The 19,413-nt window shown below is 43.2% G+C and overlaps 1 protein-coding gene across 1 annotated transcript; it reads right to left on the reverse strand.

Annotated features, from left to right (window-relative positions):
• Nucleotides 1-1,549: 1,549 nt before the first annotated feature.
• On the reverse strand, nt 1,550-5,994 carry MARCKS (myristoylated alanine rich protein kinase C substrate). Its single transcript, XM_061132018.1, has 2 exons — nt 5,471-5,994; nt 1,550-3,657 (listed from the first exon to the last, which is right to left on the reverse strand). Exons 1-2 carry the CDS (start codon nt 5,570-5,572, stop codon nt 2,758-2,760), a joined length of 1,002 nt encoding a protein of 333 aa, XP_060988001.1. The 5' UTR covers nt 5,573-5,994; the 3' UTR covers nt 1,550-2,757.
• Between the last annotated feature and the right edge of the window lie 13,419 nt (nt 5,995-19,413).

Below are 19,413 nucleotides of genomic sequence, written 5' to 3' on the forward strand. Positions count from 1 at the left end.
TAATAGACAATACTGAACTGTACAAGAGTTATTTATTTTTCCTTAATCTCAAAGCTATTTTAGTAATACAAAAAGCCATATTAACATTTCTCCATTAGAAAACAATGTGATGTACAAAACTTTGGATGAAAAGATATATGTCAAATTTCACTTAATCATTTGGTGGAAAATCCACCACTCCATCGATACCACCCAAAGTGTTTTAGGCAATGATTAAAATCAAAGTAAGCATCTTATTAAACTCCAGCTGTTAAAAAAAAAAACAGACCTAGCAATATAGTTGGCTACATATTTTTGACTACTCAGGGTTACTTTTTAAAATCCATTTTTTTCTGAGTCCTACCGCATACCAAGTGCTGTACTTTTGTCCAAGTAGGTATTTGAGGAAAAGTTGGTAAGGTAGAAGACCCCATAAAGCAGTCCTTTGGTTACCATATTTGACTTTTAAACATCCTCCAAGATCAAGGAACCCCAACTAAAAGTACACACTCTTCCAAGTGTTATTTGATTTTATTAGTGGGGAGGGTGTTGGTAAAGAGGTCATGAACTATTATTTATAATCCACTATGCAAATTAAAAGCACATATCAGAAACTAATTTGTTATTTTTCTAATGAGTTTAAGATTTGGCATTCAGTTATTACCAACGTGGTTCACCCTACAAGGCACACTGCTCAAAAACAGCAAAGCAGGTATGCATAAATGCTTTTCTTTGCATTTAGTGAAGTAATATTTGATACCCATATTTATCTTAAAATTCAGTTGTTTAAGGTCCAGTGAAGAAAATAAATCCAGTTATGGGGTGGTAAAGAGCAAAGAAGGTTAACTAGTAAATTATTACTATACAAAGAAATTTTATTCTCTATCTTTTCCTTTGAATAACAAGATACTAACACACTATTTTCATTAAAAAAAAAAAAAAAACGCTTGCAACTATTGAACTGAGGCAAGTACAAAGGCCCATAAACCAACAGTATCGTCCATTCATCACCATTACTTCTTTACATTAAACTTGTTCTCCTAAAGTATAATGCATACTCTAAGCTATAACTTGGAAATTAGCCAAGCACTAAGCAATTACATTGGCAGGTAATACACCATCAGTTTTTAAAACACTTCCAGTCACTTCTCATGACCCACCTCCAGTTTGAATTGAATATATTCTCAGTATAAATTTGTTTTGGGATCTGCATGACAAAAAAAATGTAGTTTTATGACATTTTCACATAAGACATTTAAATAGTCTTCAGTTCATACCACTTTTGTTTTAAATGATTCATCCTGACATGCTATATATAACTACAATAAAAATAACTTCAATTTTTAAAGAAAACTAAATGCAGATAAATGTTAACAGATTTAACATGGAATGTTGTAAGATATTCCTGTACGGAATCTGATACTAATGGTTATAAATTTCCAAGTTTGAAAAACTTCAGATTAAAAACCACAAGAAAATTTACTCTTGATGGCATGCAAGATCTTTTTCAAAATGAAACCAGGACCTCAAAGTCTCAGTATTTTATCAGAACATAAAGAAACACAACAAATTTGTACATTTTATTCACATTTATTTTTCGCTTTTAGTGTGCTCACAGAAAATTAGAACACCTTAAGCAGGAGTTTAATAGCAATTTTTGTAAGCAAAGTTACATTCCATCTCTAAGTCAAATTGGTCAAAGCTTCTCCAGTATTTACAAAACATGATAGACAAGATGCTACACAAAACCATTGCATCTGAAGATTTTTTCCTTATTCTCAAAGACGACTGGAAAAGAAAGCATTGTCTGCTGTAATCAAAAACATACCACAGTATAAACAGTAACCATTCCACTTATCACAGCTTGGTTGAGTTTAAAATTTGTGTTTAAAAGGTCCAAGATGACTGCAGTTTTACAAAAATGGGCAGGGTGGAAAGTTGCAAACTTCATGTGCTTCTGGATATCAAGATTTGTTTTTATACAATAGTCACAGTTAAAAACACCCTGCTGGTAATACATAATTACACTTTATTAAGGTCATAAACCAGCAATAAACAATAAAGCCTATACAACTTGTAGTTCTACTTAATCACTGACTGGTACAGCTAACATGAGATAAGTGAAAAGTTCCTATGGTTTAAATGAACTCCTAAGACTATGATCTTTTTAAAAATCTGGGTATCGGTGTTTTTTTTTTTTTCTTTCCTTCTTAGTCAAGACTTGTAGTGTTGTAAACCTGCCTCACAAAATACATCGTAATAACTTTTCTTAAAAAAAAAAAAAAAAAAGACTAAGTCTTTACACTATCATTTCTAGTGGTACATTATCTTGGCAATGCTATGCACCACTTAAATTTCTCCATGGTGGACCCTATCACTTCATCTGATATCCCTTTTTGACCCACCCATCTCCTTCATATATGGGCATGTCCATAGATTGACAAAGAAAGTTTACAATTTTGAATAAAGATGCAAAGTATGCAAAAAACATTAATACTGATGCAAAAAATAAAAATAAAAGAGAGACAAGGCAGAGGAAGGTATTTAAGCTCTCCTCGACCTGTTGGAATGGTGGTAACAGAATGATCTGAGATGGGATCTGTGGGGAGTGGGTTAAAAACAAAATTTGTTGTTTAAAAAAAAGTAAAATAAAAAAAGACATCTTTAAAATCAATCCCTGGTTGTAGACAAGTTCTCCAAAACCAGTACCTGGCACCACTCCAACAAACAAACCGGGGGGAGAAAAGTTCTTCGATTATCTCAAAAAATCTTGCCCTTTTACTCGGCTGCCTCCGCTGGGGGCGCTTCTGGACTGCACTCGGGCTGGGCCTCCTGTGAGGGGGCTGCGCAGGCTGACGACGCCGGGGCGGCCGCCGCCTCCTCCGCGGGGGCCGCCTCCTGCTCTGGGGGCACGCCGGGCCCGGCGGCCGAGGGCGCCTCGCAGCCGGCCGCGCTGGCCCCGGCCTCTTCTGCCTTCTCCTCGGCCTTGCTGGGCTCCTCGACTGCCTTCGCCTCCTCGCTGGCGGGCGGCTTCTCGGGCGCGACGGCAGCCTCCTCGGGCTTGGCCTCCTGCGGGTCGCCCCCCGCCGCCCCCTCCTCGCCCGCGGCCGCCTCCTCGCCCGGCGCCGCTGCCGGCTCCCCGGGGGCCGCACCCGCCTCGCCGGCGGCCGCAGCGGCGCCCCCAGAGGCCTCGTCCTTGCCGCCTTCGGCGGAGGCGCCGGCGGCCCCTTCGGCCTCACCGCCCTCTCCTGCCTCCTTCTTGTTCTTCTTGAAGGAGAAGCCGCTCAGCTTGAAAGACTTCTTGAAGGAAAAGCGCTTCTTTTTTTTTTTCGGGGTCTCGTTGCTGGGCGAGGGCGTGGCCCCGTCCTCAGCCTTCGGCGAAGACGTCGAGGAGGCGGCAGAGGCGGCCTCCCCCTCGGCGGCCGTGGGTGAGCCGGGCTCGGCGGCCTCGCCCTCCACGGGGGCTTCCTTCTCCGCGGGGCTGGCCCCGGCGTCGGGGGCAGCAGCGGCCGGCTCATCCTTCTCGGCCGCGGCGGGCGACGCCGCCCCGCTCCCGGCGGCCGCGGGCTCCTCCTTGTCGGCAGCCGGGGCGCTGCCGTTGGCCTGCAGCTCCTCCTTGGCGCCGGGCTCGGCGGCCGCGGGAGAAGCGTCGCCGTTTACCTTCACGTGGCCATTTTCCTGCGGGGCAGAGAAAGCGGGAGGTCACTGAGGGGGCCCGAGCCTGTCATCCCCGCCCCCACTTCTGGACCGGGAGGGTCCACCGTCCCTCCGGGGCCCTCAGGTTTTGCGGATCCTCTCCCTTGTGGGGAGGCGGGGTTGGATGCCCAGACGAGAGTTCCTCGAAGACCTGAGGGCAGTGGTGTTTGGGGTGCCTAAAGGCACTGCGGGGGCCTCGACCAAGCAACAAATTCCAAGGCCTTAAGAGGGCCGAGTCTGAACGTGGAAAGCAAAGGGTAACCCATTCCAACCTTCGCCTCACGGGCTTTAGGATAAGAGTCATGTAATAAATGATACACCAAACGCCCGTTGGAAGGAGACACAGAACCAGAGCCAGTGATCTGTGCCTAGGTTACACGTCCCCCTTTCTCCCTAATAAAGGCCTCTTGAAAACACCAAGAACTCCCAGGGGGGATCCCAGCGTTCCAGCCCGAAGCGCCTGGACTGCGCGCGCAAAGGCTCTACGCCCCAAAGACCTGGGGTCGGCAGGGGGCGCTGCGCCTCCACCAGCCGAGCTTGGCGCAGGCAGGCGCGGAGGGGCGGGGCCGCCGGGCCACCCCGCCCTGCCCGGACGGGCCCTGCCCGCTGGCCGAGGCGCCCCCGAGCCCGGATAGCGCAGCCCAGAGTCCGCAAACAAAGCTCAGGTGGCATCCTGGTCGGCATAAAACCAACGAGACAGGGGGAAAACCATTATTTCAGAGGTCTTGTCTCTGCTTCCACGCCCACCTTTGCCTATGATTCTGCGAAGCCCGGGCGCGCCCCGGCGGCTCATTTTGCATTTTTAACGGGTTCAAAGCCTCTTGGCAGAGCCTGCCTTTCCTATTAGGTTAGGGCAGGCGAAGCAACACGGCCTCTGCTCTAGGAAAAGAGGCGTGGTGGTTGCCCGGTGTTTGTGAAGCAGCCACCCTTGGCCGACCTCTCGCGCCCACCCAACTGTGGCCATCTGCCTGGGTTCGGGCAGCGCGGGGCAGCCCCCGCAGTGGTCCAGGCGCCACGCACACCAACAATCTCGACTGAAACACACGAACTGCCTCCTGTTGACCATCTGGACAGGTTCTTCAAGGACCCACAGTCTTCCCACCCTAGGGAGACCATTTAAAAGTCAGATGGGTGTGTAATTCCACAGACAACTACGAATAAAGACTTAGAACAGTGAGAAAAGCCCATCGAAAGGTAGTGAAACCTGCCCACCTCCAGCCAGCCAGCAACCTTTCCAAGAACCCAGGTCACGCCACCTCGGTATACAATAAGACAGCTCTCCTTCCCTCCTCAGCCTTTCTTCACCGCCATCCCTACTGCGCTCCCCCCCACCCCCAACCTTCTCTACACCCCCCCCCCCCAACACAATCACACCAGTTCAGAAATCCTGAAGGCGACCCAGTCTCGACAACAAACACGAGAGCCACCCAAACACCTTTGTGCCCACCAAGCACAAATGCAACCTGGTTGGGGGTGGGGGTGTGGGGTAGCACCTAGCTAGTAAGGTTCTGCCAAGCTCCAAACACGCCATTTTAAACGATTTATCACTTCTTTCCTCCCGTCTACACAAGAATTCGCCAGGATTCTCTGGGAACCATTACTTTGGGAGTCAGGGGAGACCCCACCTATGAGAAATTGACAATTTGGCTATCGCTTTCCATTCAACTTTCGGGCTGGAATCTGGCCACGCTTCTCTCCGCCGAATGCGCCTCGGGCATGACCAAGGAGGGAAGGGGAAGCGCCGGGACTAGAGAAAGACACCAAATAAATGACCAGAACCACAGGTAGAATTTACCTGCCCATTCGCTTTAGAAGGCGACGAGGCCACAGCCGCCTCCCCGGGCCTCTCCGTGGTGGCTTCTCCCTTCGCGGCGGTCTTGGAGAACTGGGCACCCATGCTGGCTTCTTCAACAAAGAAACTCAACAGATCCAAGGGGGGAACAAAGAGCTTCGGGTTGGTGTAACGACGGGGCAAGCGGCAGCAGCGGCGGCAGCAGCAGCGGCGGCAGCAGCAGCACACACACCGGAGGGAGGGGGGAGTGGGGGTGGTGAAGAGGACAGAACAGAACCGATTAAATACACGCCGGATAAAAAAATTTTAGTCGTAGAGATCAAAAAGCAGCAGCGCAGGAGGGAGGGGAAAAGGGTGGAAAAGTCGAGCACAAAAAAAGGAGCCCAAGTGTAGTTTTTTAAAAAAAAGAAGTAATAAAAAAATCCCAGATTTGTAGCCGCACTGTAGACAAGAGGAAAATGGAGAAATCTCCCTGGTTGCTAATAAGATGCGGGGTCCAACGCCCAAGTGCACAGATGAATGGGCTCGCGGGCGCTGACGCGGCCCCCGCGCTCGCCGGCCAATCCGCGCGCCGCACACAAAGCAGGGGGCGGGGCCTGCGCGCCCGGCGAACAATGGAGCCGCGCTTTGCAAACGGTTTGAAAATCAGCCTCAGACCGAGAATTAATGTCCTCCAAATAAATAAATCAATTAAAAAATACATGCCTTTCGCCTCCCTCTGCTTGAAAATAATAATGCAGTACTGGATTGGCTTGCTTTGTTTGTAATTAATTAACGCGGGGGGAGGGTACTTGTGGATGAGGGCGGAGAAAGCGTTAACTTGACTCGCTTTGGCTGTAGTCGGTCTATAACCGTGTCTGTCTCCTTCCACTCCCTCCCCTCCCCCATCTTTCCGTGTGTTTATGTGTCTGTGTGTGTATGTACGCAAGTTTTTAAGACAATGGTTGAGATTTGGGTGCAGCATGCTTTCTGTGTCTATTCCATATAGGTTTTACAGATCTTGCACAGGGTTTGTTCTTCTAACTGTTGCAAATGTGAAATCGCCCCAAATCGAAAGGTATTTAAACCAAGAAGATCGAATTTCATCAAAAGAGATCGCGAGTTAGAATTAGGTCTGTAGGCCAGATGTGGAAAATGCAAAACCAGCAAGCAGACGAAGCCACACTCCCTTCTCTATCCCACACTGACATGAAATAAAATATTTCGAGATTGGCCTCTGCGCTCAACAACCCTCGCCCCTCCCCCATCCCCTATTAGTGATTCCTCCCCCCCCAACACACACACACACAACAATATAAAGTGAGAATCATGAACAAAAGGTCGAAAAGGCTTGCATTTTATCACTGTATGAAATGACGGTTTTCCTCTATGGTGAAATGAGACACAGTCTAGAGTGTGCGAATCCATATTTACAGTTGGGATGAGATTCGCGTCGCTATGAATCTTTTTCAGTCTACTGCAAGGATCAGATGGACTCTTTTTCTGAACGTGTGTGAATGTGCAAGCAAGCGAGTGGGCTCCTAGAAGGAAGGGAGGCAGCAGCAATGAAATTCTGAACAACCGGATTGATTATTACAATTTCTAAGGAGAAATTACATATTGAGAAATAGCAAGAAGATCCCTGAACGCTCCAAGCCTAACTTGGGTTAGAGAAAAAGCTTCTATAAGGAAACCCAGGGTATCTCCAACTGCACCTCTTGTCGCGGAAATACCAGACGCTATTTGTGCGTGAAAGACAGCGCGCTAATTTAAATAATGGAGGGGGAGAAGGTAGGGGCAAAAATCAAGGATACATACACTTATACATATTCTTATAAGCATTCTCCTACCACCTACATTTTTGCTCCCAAAGTTTTCACTCGTGTCCAAATCAGACTACCTTTTTTCGTTTACATTTAGTGATCCTGAAAAGAATGACCTTTCGTTTATGGAGGTGAGAAGCAGTCGAAAGAATGGTTCATTTCTCCTGGTGCTGGCTCTGAATTCTCAAACAGTTTTATTTTTCTGCTCATTGTAGGGAAATGGGTCACACTCTAGAGTGAAAAAGACGGTTGGTTCAAGCCAATAACTCTTTGTGCAAGTATTGCTTTGAAAGTCACCAAGTTGCAGATCTTTACAAGCTTAGTCTTCTCACTGTCCACTTCTTCAGATGCATCATTATTCCATCACGAAGTCATACTCCCCAGAGCCGACGTTAAGGCGTTTCCGTCGAGGTGTATCTTGCCAAACATGTTATCACCCTTAAGGGAGCCCGCTGGCCTGGCCCAGGACCCCAGCCGCCGCGATGGATACGAATCCCTTGTAATAGCGGAGTTCCAACTCGAAAAGCAAACTGGTTGATTCAAAAACCACCATCCAGGCGATTCTCAATAGCTCTTTTAAACCGTTGATATCCACCCACCCCCAACGTGAATCATGCCCCTTTCTTCTGCATCCCCCTCCTGGTTAAACTTGGGGTGATTGCTAGCTAGCTGTCGGATTTTTTCCAGACGTGTTCTTAGCCCTCCATTTGGGGGCTGCTTTTATTGCTCCTTTGTTACCAGGCTGCCGTGTAGCTTTCCCCCCTTTTCTTTCTCGATTGCCTATTTGCCTAGTATCGGCCTGTCTCCTTGACAACGGCCGGGGACGATTCGGAGCCCAGGGCGGGGGGAGGGGGAAGGGGCGGAGCCAACGAGAGGGTGGGCAGGGAGGTGGTAGAAGGGAAAGAGATGCAGAGCGAGAGACAGGGAGACAGACAGCGAAGCAGATGGCCGCGCGAGGGGGCGGGGCCCGGGCGGGGCGTGGGGGGACCCCGAGCGTTGCGAGCGCGACGGAGCCAATCAATTCCCTCAGCTGCATCGGGGCTAGAAAACAAGTGTAAACACGTAGATTCCCTCGCCGAGAGCAGTCGGGTAGTTTAGTGTAGAAAAACGTTTTCTTTAAATAGGAAAGCGCATTTTTAGCGCAGGTTGGAAAGCCGCAGGCCCTTGTCACTGGCAGGGGGAGGCAGTTTGCGGGACGCTGCCGGAGGTGGCGGTTGCTGAGGGCTGCGCCAGGGTCTCCTCAGACTCCCCCGGCGTCGGGCCAGACGAGGGGTGGGGGTGGGGGGGAAGCCCGGAATGCTCGAGGGGGTGAAGGCGGAGGACGGGTGAGGAAGGAAGGGCTGGGAAATGGGAAGAGGTCGCTCTGTCTCGGAAACTACATAATGGCTGGGAAGGACTGCCAAACAAGACTGAAACCGGTAGGAAGTTGTACAATGTAAGTACACAGTTCCTCAGGAGTTCGGTGTTCACACACCCAGAGCTAAATGTTTCAAATCCACCTCTAAGTAAAAAAAAAAAAAAAAAAGATAATTTATGTAAATAAGACTAAGGAACCCAAGTGGTCAGAGTGAAAATGTAAAACTGGTAACCAACTCACCAGGAGTACAAATTCTTATTTGCATTTTTAAACCACACACTAGGATATTTCTAAGATGTTAACGATCTGTATATAGTTTTCTCTAGAAGAATGCTTTATTTTATTTAAGATATCTGAAAGTTATTTTTTTCCCTTATGTTATCAGTAGAAGGAATTTTTAAAGATGGTCCCACAGATTCTTGAGGGACTACTGTATGCTGCACATACTGATGTAGGCCTTGTTTTCCCATCAGTGAACAAGAGAGACGAAGTTCCTGGCCTCAAGGTGCTCACTTCCCACGCCGTCCCCCCACCACCTACCCCCCACCCTCCGCTGCTTGCAGGTTCTTAGTTCCTCACAACGTATTGAACCCTTGCTTCCTTGGTCCCCTAGTGGAAGGGCAGAGCCCTAACCACTGGTTTTGTTGTTGTTGAGTTGCTAAATCATTTCCAACTCTTTGGGAGCCTATGGACTGCGGAATGCCAGGCTTCCCTGTCCTTCACTATTTCCCTGAGTTTGCTCAGACTCATGTCCATTGTGTCTGGTGATGCCATCCAAGCATCTCATCCTCTGTAGGCCACTTCTCCTCCTGCCCTCAATATTTCCCAGCATCAGGGTCTTTTCCAGTGAGTCAGTTCTTCACATCAGGTGGCCAAAGTATCAGAGCTTCAGCTTCAGCATCAGTCCTTCCAATGAATATTCAGGGTTTATTTCCTTTAGGATTGACTGGTTTGATCTTCTTGCTGTCCAAGAGACTTTCAAGAGTCTTCCCCGGCACCACAGTCCGAAAGCATTAATCCTTTGGCACTCAGCCTTCTTTATAGTCTGACTGTGTACCGCCAGCCAAGGAATTCCCAAGGAGCTTGCATTTTAGTAGATAGTCTGCTTTAGAGGAAGTGGATTATCTAGTTTCATCTCTTCTCTTAGCAGATGAAGAAACAGTCCCAGATATTGTCAGTTGGTAGAACCAGGAATAGAGCTCACCATCTTGATGATTACAAGTCTCCAGCTTCTTCCACTACTTCTGGTGCTTACCTTCTTTTGATGGCACAGATTTATTGGTAGGCTGCTTATTCATTCCCAAATGACTTAATTCAGCTCCTGCTGAGTACCTGGAAGGTGCTAGACATCAGCTGACACCCCTGACACCAGGGAAGAGGATGAACATGTCTGTTCTCACTTGTAACTTCCACTTCACATTATTATCTCTTAAAACTTCTTAGAATATGAAGAAAAAGAACAAAGGATGGGATTATTTGTGGTTAAAAAAAAATAAAATAGATGAGGGCCACTTTCTAGATTACAAATTATACCTTTTTCATTTGACATTCATTCAGCATTCATTCAACATTCATTCATTCAGAAAATACAAGATCCCACTGTATTTATAGTGTTATGCTCTGTTTTTCATCTTAGATTTTATATTATCTGAACTTTAATTCCACATAAGTTGATTAGTTTGGAGTATGGCATGGAGCAAAGCAGACACAGCTTCTCATTCATTCAGTAGGTATTTTTTGAGTTCCTATCATGTGCTAGGCATGTGAAACATATCAGTGAACAAAAGAGACAAGAAATCTTTATGGAGCTTACATTTTAGACTAGGGAGAAAAACAAAATTTAACAAGTATAAGTAAGCAGTTTATCTTTTTTACCTTTTCATACTGTTCATTGGGTTCTTGAAGCAAGAATACTGGAATGGTTTGCCATTCCCTTCTCCAGTGAAAGAGAAGAGTGAAAAAGCTAGGTTGATACTTAACATTCAAAAAACTAAGATCATGGCAGCCTGTCCTATCACTTCATGGCAAATAGATGGGGGGGCGGGGGGAGTGGAAACAGTGACACATTTGATTTTCTTGGACTTCAAAATCACTGCAGATGGTGACTGCAGTCATGAAATTAAAAGACACTTGCTCCTTGGAAGAAAAGCTATGACAACCCTAGACAGTGTTACTAAAAAGCGGAGACATCACTTTGCCAACAAAAGTCTACACAGTCAAAGCTAGGTTTTTTTTACAGTAGTCATGTACAGATGTGACAGTTGGATCATAAAGAAGGCTGGGCACTGAAGAATTGATACCTTCGAATTGTGATGCTATAAAGTACTCTTGAGAGTCCCTTGGACAGCATGGACATCAAACCAGTCAATCCTAAAAGAAATCAACTTGAATATTCATTGGAAGGACTGAGGCTGAAGCTCCAATTCTCTGGTCACCTGATGGGAAGAGCTGACTCATTGGAAAAGACCCTAATACTGGGAAAGACTGAGGGCAGGAAGAGAAGAGGGAGACAGGATGAGATTGTTGGATGTCATCACCAACATTGTTGGATGGCATCAGTGAGCAAACTGGGAGGTAGTGAAGGACAGGGGAGCCTGATGCACCGCAGTCCATGGTGTTGCAAAGAGTTGGACATGACTTAGCAACTGAACAATAACAAGCAGATTATATGGAATACTAGCAGTACATTAAGTACTGGGAAAGGGGTGGGTCTGGAACAAAGTAAGGGAGATGTGAGTGCAGGGTTGAAATTCTATATAGGAGGGCAGGAAAGGCCTTGCTCACTGAGAAGATAAACTTTGAGCAGATTTGAAGAAGTGAGGGAATTGATAAGGTGCTTTTAACCTAACAAGAGAAGTAAAAATTGAATAAAAAGATCACAAATAGGTAAGTAGTTATAAATAATCACATGTGCCCTGAAGGGAAATTTGGGTTCTATAAGATAGTTTAGTTAAGAGGTTTTAAGAAGGCCACTTTAAAGTAGGAAACCTAAAGAGGAAGCCTAAAGTATAAGTAGGTTTTAGCCTGGTAAAGAGGTGGATGGTTGTGTTCACATGAAGGAAAGCCCCTGAGGAGGGAAGAGTTCAAATGGATTTGGGGGGAAGGTCAAGAGATTGGTTTGGACATGTTTTTGGATGCCTGTAAAATATCCTAGTGGAAGAATTAAATGTGCAGATGTAAGAGTCTGGAGCTCAGAGTTTGGTTTGGAATGTAAATAGAGATATGTGATCATTCCATATGTAAATACTTTCTGAAGCCAAGTCAAGAAAGTACACCAAGAGAGTGCAGAAGCACATCCCAAATACCTTCTGCCTTAAGAGGCTGGGTAGATATTTGTCAATTATACCTTAATAAAGCATAGGATAATATAACAATAACAAAGTAATAAAAAAAAATCATTGAGCAGTAAAAACAAAAAAAGTATGAGGCTGGGTAGAAACGCTAGCTGGCAAAGAAGACTGAGAAGGAACCTCTAAGGAGGAGACAGAAAACCAGAAGAGTGTGGGGTCTTGAAAATCAGTGACGACAGTGTCTCAGGGAGTGGTTAGTTTTGTCATATGCTGTTGAGAAGTCAAATAAAGACTGAAAAGTTTCCATTGGTTGTTGCTGGTTACAGAACAGTATTCTGTATGCAGAATATAGAAGTTACTAGTTACGGGCTGCAGAGCAGTTTTTATCTTATGTTGAAAGTGGAATCCAGATTTAGTATGTTGAAGAGTCAATGGGAGGTAAAGAAGATGACAATATAAATAGTCCCTTCTTTATGAAGTTTGACTGGGTAGAGGGTGTAGATAGACAGGGCAGGAGCTGAAAAGGGATGATAGAATATTTTTTGTTTGGATTTGGGTTGTCTTGGATGGAAGATAATAGGGCAAAGTTGACTGCTCTGAAAATTAATCCAGTAAAAGGGAAATATAACCGATATCACATTGAAAAGGAATAATGAATGGAATGAGGCCCCTAAGAATGCAGGAGGGGATGGAGATGTAGGGCACGTGCTGAGACTGAATTTTGAAAGACTCTGCTCCTTTCCTGTGCCAGGGAAAGAAGAGGATGGTCAAGACTGACTCCCAGGAAGATGAGAGAGTTTCCTTCTGATGGTTTCTACTTGCCTTTGAAATTCATCAGCTAAGGGTGAAGAAGAGAAGTTTGAGTTTGATTATGTTACAGAAGGTAGGAAATAGTAATTGGGAAGCACAGGATTGAGACTTTTGGGTATAGTAAGATTTTAAAGCAATAATGAGTGCCCATTTGATGTTGATAAATCCCGATGTTGATTACTCAGTATACCAGTGTTTCTCTCTTGGTATAAACTCTTTAAAAAAAAATTACTTAATTTTGGCTGTGCTAGGTCTTTGTTGTTGCATGCAGACTTTCCCTAGTTGCAACGAGCACGGGCTACTCTAGTTGTGGCGAGTGGGCTTCTCATTGTGGTGGCTTCTTTTATTGCAGAGCATAGGCTCTAGGGCGTGTGGGTTTCAGTAGTTGACACTCCTGCACTCAAGAGCGCAGGCTCAATAATTGTGGCACACGGGCTTAGCTGCTCTGCGGCATGTGGGATCTTCCTAGATCAGGGATCAAACCTCTGTCTCCTGCATTGGCATTCTTTACCACTGAGCCACCAGGGAAGCCCTCATATAAACTCTTAACTGAATAGTCATATTACAATCCTCTTTAAGATTACCAGCTATTCACTTTCCTAGCTTATACCCAATTTTTTAAAAGTGTAGTTGATTTACAATTTTGTGTCACTTAACTGCTCTACAGCAAAGTGAGTCTGTTATACACACACACACACACACACACACACACATACACGCACACACACACAGTCTTTTTCATATTCTTTTTTGTATGGTTTATCACAGGATATTGAATATAGTTTCCTGTGCTGTATAGTGTAGCACCTTGTTGTTTATCCATTCTATATATACCCGTTTGCATCTGCTAATGTCAAATTCACAATGCAACCCTGTCCAACCTAGCCACCCCCTGGGAAAACACAAGTCTATTCTCTGTGTCCCTGATTCTGTTTCTGTTTCATAGATAGGTTCATTTGTGTCATATTTTAGATTACGCATATAAGTGATATCATGTGGTATTTGTCTTTCTGACTGACTTAGTATGATATTTTCTAGACGCATCCATGTTGCTGCAAATGACATTATTTCATTCTTTTTATGGTTGAATAGTATTCCATTGTATATATGTACCACATCATTATCCATTCATCTGTTGATGGACATTTATGTTGTTTCCATGTCTTGGCCTTTGTGACTAGTGCTGCTACTAATTGTATTATGTCTATACCATCAGTATCTGCACAAAAATCTAGGTTAAACTGACTGCTTTTATACAGCTCTGTTTCAGTTAATCCTGTATGGTTTTGTACAGATATGTATAAACAGAATGGAGTAGGGAAGAGAACCTACTAGGCGCCAGGTACTGTACTGTGTCAGCTTGTGCTAGGCTTCTATCTCACCCTTACAGCAGACCTATGGACTTGAATAATTATCCCCGTTTTACAGATTTGGAAATTGATGTTCAGTAAGATTTGGAAAGTGAAATTCAAGTACTGTGTTTACCATTGTCTGTTGTGGGCGATCTGATTTTAGGAATCTAACAAAATTTCAAATGATAGTAATAGCACAGTAGAATCTCACAGTAGGGGCTTCGTTAATTTTTTAATAGGTACCATGTACTGAAACTTTAAACTTTGCTTTAGTGTTCTTTATTAACTATCCAATAACACTCAAATAAATTCTTTCATGGTTGGGAAATATCAGCGTTACTGGTTATCTGATCTGAAGACTCAAGGATTAACACACCTACAAAAGGAATGAAGTTTCTGGAATGTTAGATCCCCTCCAGATACTAAGATGATTACTACAAAACCCCTGGAAGCTTGCGTATGTTTCTGATTACTGCTCTTCAGGCATATTGATTAACTTAGCAAGATTTTTTATATTTGAAAAACTTACCAAAGGATAAGATACATTCTAGGTGATAGAAAGATTTAAAACAAAAAAAAGGGAAGAAAACAAAATATTAAAGAAAGAAGTTTTTGCCAGAAATTTTGAATCAAAGCTTATCTCCAGTAGCATTTCCTAGAAGTTGCAGTATTTACCCTCCAAGGGACAGGCTGAAAACTTTCCATGTCAGCTTTTGAAAGACCTGAGTTAGAAGGGAGAGATAAATAGGCAAGTAAATAAAGAAAAGTAATCAAAGTTAACATTAAAAGGATCAGGTTCCTAGTCTTACAGAGTTATCTAATTAACTAGTTAGCCAGAAGGGACAGTAGAAAATTCACATGGAAAAAAGTTGACTCTTCAGTGTGATAGCATAGGAACCATGCAGAGGTTAGTTTTTCATTGTTATTTTAAAGACATAAATACTTTCCGATATTAAAAAGTAGATTCAACCCCTGGCTAGAATGAGATACTTAAACTATTCTATGGCTCAAGAAATTAAATTATAAAATTATATTAAATATTTTTATTACAAATAATAATGACATCTTTAAAAAATGATATGTTAACCTTTAGAAATCACTTGTTGCAATCAATAAATTGACAAGTTTTGTTAAGCTACCGCTAAACCAGACCCTGTAAGACCCCTTCCATGTAATGGACATGTCCGTGTCTTCAGTGTTCTGTTGGACTTTGTGATGGAATGGTTGGGAGGGATGCTGATGTTCATTTGCTCAACTGGTATTTATTCAGCTTCTACTTGACACCAGGTGCTGGGTAATAGTACTTTGCCTATGATAGCTCACTAAATCCCCAGAGGTTATGTAATATGCTCAAATTTTTGCTGCTTATGTGTTCTGGGCTGGATTGGGTTGTGAATCCAGCTCTTGGTGGTTCCAAAGCTTCTGGCACTGTTTCCCTGGATACTGTGCTGTCTTAGAGTTAGAATTTTATGGGATGTTTCCAGTTCTCCTGGAAGTTATAAAAATGCCCAAGAGACACTAAAAATTAACCAAAAGGCATTCAAGTTCATTTATGCATTGTGAGAGAAATACTTAGGGCTGGGTATAAAATGAGAGTTAGTATTCAAAAAATCACACACACACACAAACACACACACTCAGAATCTGACAGATCAGATTCTTGAACCTGGCACCATCCTGAGAAACTTTATCCATAATATAGTTATTGCAGAGTAGATATTGGTATAATTAAATTAAAACATGGTTAAGTTGCACTCAGAACTTACCTTTATCTTTTCTGGAGACAAAAATGTGAGTCTGGCTGAGGGCAGAGTGAAGCCATTGGAGTGTAGGTAAAATAGAGTGTAGAACTTAAGAGAGGAAGTTACTGTTGGGAAGGAAATCAAGATATGAGATGTGTCTGGGAGCTGAGACCAGAGATGAGAAGGTGCAGACCTTCACAGCACCACTGTGGGAAGACTGTGAGCATTTCTGGGAAGGAAGAAAATTGCAACAGAGAATGTAGGGGTGATAAGAATGGGGTATTCTTCCATTAAGTCTGCAATTGAAATTTGATGTACATTTTGGTTGTATGTGCTGCGTCTCTCAGTCATGTCTGACTGTTTGCAATCCCATGGACTGTGGCCCCCCACCAGGCTCCTCTGTCCATGGAATTTTCCAGGCGAGAATACTGGAATGGGTTGCCATTTCCTCCTCCAGGGAATCTTCCTGACCCAGGGATCCTACCTATGTGTCATGTGTCTCCTGCATTGGCAGGCAGATTCTTTACCATTGTGTCACCTGGAAAGCCTCTTTGGTTGCACAGTAGGTTTTAAAATGTAAAGCAGTATTACATATATTTCATTTAATACTCACAGTAAATTCAGGCATCAGTTAATTTCCAGTTATAAGAGAGCTGAATAATTTGCCTGAAGTCCTACTTAATGGCTGCTCACACCAGCCAGTATCTTGTGGTCGGCTGGGACAGGCAGGGACTGTCTCAATGGCCCTTCTTGCTGTCTCTGCCCTTGGGTAGCATTTTTCTACTCCCATTCCACCTTAATAACTTAATAAAAATAGAGTCATGCCACATTTCAATTGATTTTGAGTTTTATTCTTATCGCTTCAAATATTACTTCTATGCTAGTGATGTTAAAATCAGAAATTCCTGTCCTAACTGCTATCCCACATTCCAGATCTGTATTTTCTGCTATATCATTATTGATCTGGGCATTGCTGTGGGTATTTCTCACCACTCCCTAAAACTCAGGTTATCATTTTCCCACCTAAACCAGCATCACATTATGAAAGGATTTCTGTAGTTTTCTTGAAGACATTTTTGACTCATTCCTCTCCTTCACTTTCCAGGATAAGAATAGAACCATATGTAAGACCTTCTTCAAGATTCAGTATGACCAAAGTAGTATACTACCAATTAGAATTAAAAACTAAAACTACTGGTTCCGTGTTATGTATGTATGTTATGTATGTATGTATGGCTGAGTCCCTTTCCTGTTCACCTGAAGTTATCACAACATTGTAACTGGCTATACCACAATACAAAATAAAAAGTTAAAAAAAAACCTGAAACAAACTAACCATCTAAAACAAAACCTGAAGCTATTAGGTGTTTGGTCAGCCCATAAACTTCTCTCTCCATCTCTACTATCTTTCTTTCACATTTTGGACACAGTTTTCCTATGGTGACTATTCTCGCTTTAAAATTACTATTCATTAGACTTTAAAAGATATAAAAATAATTCAGTAACAAGGAAAGTACTGCGATTTTCATTGTATAATTTATTGAAACTCAGAATACTCCATAGATCATCTTTCTCAGTTATGTTGATTTTTTTTTCCTTTCAAACATCTTTCATATTTTCTCAATACGTGATAAAACTGAAGTCAAGATTTTTAATGCATCTGCCTAAATTTCCTCATTGCTGGTTTCTCCCCTTTGTAGGGCAGTCTATTCCACAAAGACATTTTTGACTCATTCCTCTCCTTCACTTTCCAGGCTAAGAATAGAACCATATGTAAGACCTTCTTCAAGATTCAGTATGACCAAAGTAGTCTACTACCAATTAGAATTAAAAACTCCTTCTACCTCCATTGATCAAAAACTTTCAGTTACCCAGGATCTAAGCCTCCCTGCATGACTTCCAAAATACTTTATAATCTGCTGCAAATCTCTAGGCAGAGGATAGTTTGAGAGCCAATTTATTAAACTCTTCTCTGTAATTGTTTCATCTGCCTTCTGGCAAAGAACTAGTAATTATGAGTTTTTAGCAGAGCCCCATTAAATATTCTTTGTGGAGAGAAGGTTGAAGAACTTCTTTAAGGTATCTCATAATTTAAATCAATTTAGGAAGCAGTTCTCCATTGGCTTCTCTTTTTAGGGGTGAAAAAGGAGCAGAATTCAAGGGGATGGTAGACTGATCTCTCTTTTTGATGAAGAGAGTCCTGACTTTGAACTTCTTATGCCCTTTTCTAGTCTCATACATTTGACCCAACCACAAGAACAGTTACACCAGAAGGGGCAAAATGTCCCCCTAAGAGAGAGAGAAGAGAAAACAGCAGCTAAAAAAAAAATCATAGACTTTGCCTTCTGATTTTGTGGACAACAACAGTTTTTCCTTCTTCATGAAAAAATTTTTTACATCTGTAACATTTCTTTTTCTCACACTGACACTTAATTTCCTTGGCTGGATCTTTTTTTTTTTTTTTTTATGCATTGTTTTTTAAATGTCCTAAGTACTTTTAGTGAATTTAAACTACACAATGTCCATTAATTGACTAAAACAGGTAATAATTCTCCCTGTATTCTTTTTTTAAAATTAATTAATTTATTTTAATTGGAGGCTAATTACTTTACAATATTGTAGTGGTTTTTGCGATACATTGACATGAATCGGCCATGGGTGTACCTGTGTCCCCCATCCTGAACCCCCTCTCACCTCCCTCCCCATCCCATCCCTCGGGGTCATCCCAGTGCACCAGCCCTGAGCACCCTGCCTCATGCATCCAACCTGGAGTGGCGATCTGTTTCACATATGATAATATACATGTTTCAATGCTATTCTCTCAAATCATCCCACCCTCACCTTCTCCCACAGAGTCCAAAAGACTGTTCTTTACATCTGTGTCTCTTTTGCTGTCTTGCATATAGGGTCATCGTTACCATCTTTCTAAATTCCATATATATGTGTTAGTATACTGTATTAATGTTTTTCTTTCTGACTTATTTCACTCTGTATAATAGGCTCCAGTTTCATCCGCTTCATTAGAACTGATTCAAATGCAGTCTTTTTAGTGGCTGAATAATATTCCATTGTGTATACATACCAGAGCTTTCTTATCCATTCATCTGCCAATGGACATCTAGGTTGCTTCTATGTCCTGGCTTTTGTAAACAGTGCTGCAATGAACATTGGGGTACACATGTCTCTTTCAATTCTGGTTTCCTTGGTGTGTATGCCCAGCAGTGGGGTTGCTGGGTTGTATGGCAATTCTATTTCCAGTTTTTTAAGGAATCTCCACACTTCTCCATAGTGGCTGTACTAGTTTGCATTCCCACCAGCAGTGTAAGAGGGTTCCTTTTTTTCTACCCTCTCCAGCATTTATTGTTTGTAAACTTTTTGATAGTAGCCATTCTGACTGGTGTGAGATGGTACCTCATTGTGGTTTTGATTTGCATTTCTCTGATAATGAGTGATGTTGAGCATCTTTTCATGTTTGTTATCATCAGTGTGTCTTCTTTGGAGAAATGTCTGTTTAGTTCTTTGGCCCATTTTTTGATTAGGTCGTTTATTTTTCTGGAATTGAGCTGCAGGAGCTGCGTATATATTTTTGAGAT

This window comes from Dama dama, chromosome 28 (genome assembly GCF_033118175.1).
Source record: "Dama dama isolate Ldn47 chromosome 28, ASM3311817v1, whole genome shotgun sequence".
Lineage (NCBI taxonomy): Eukaryota > Metazoa > Chordata > Mammalia > Artiodactyla > Cervidae > Dama > Dama dama.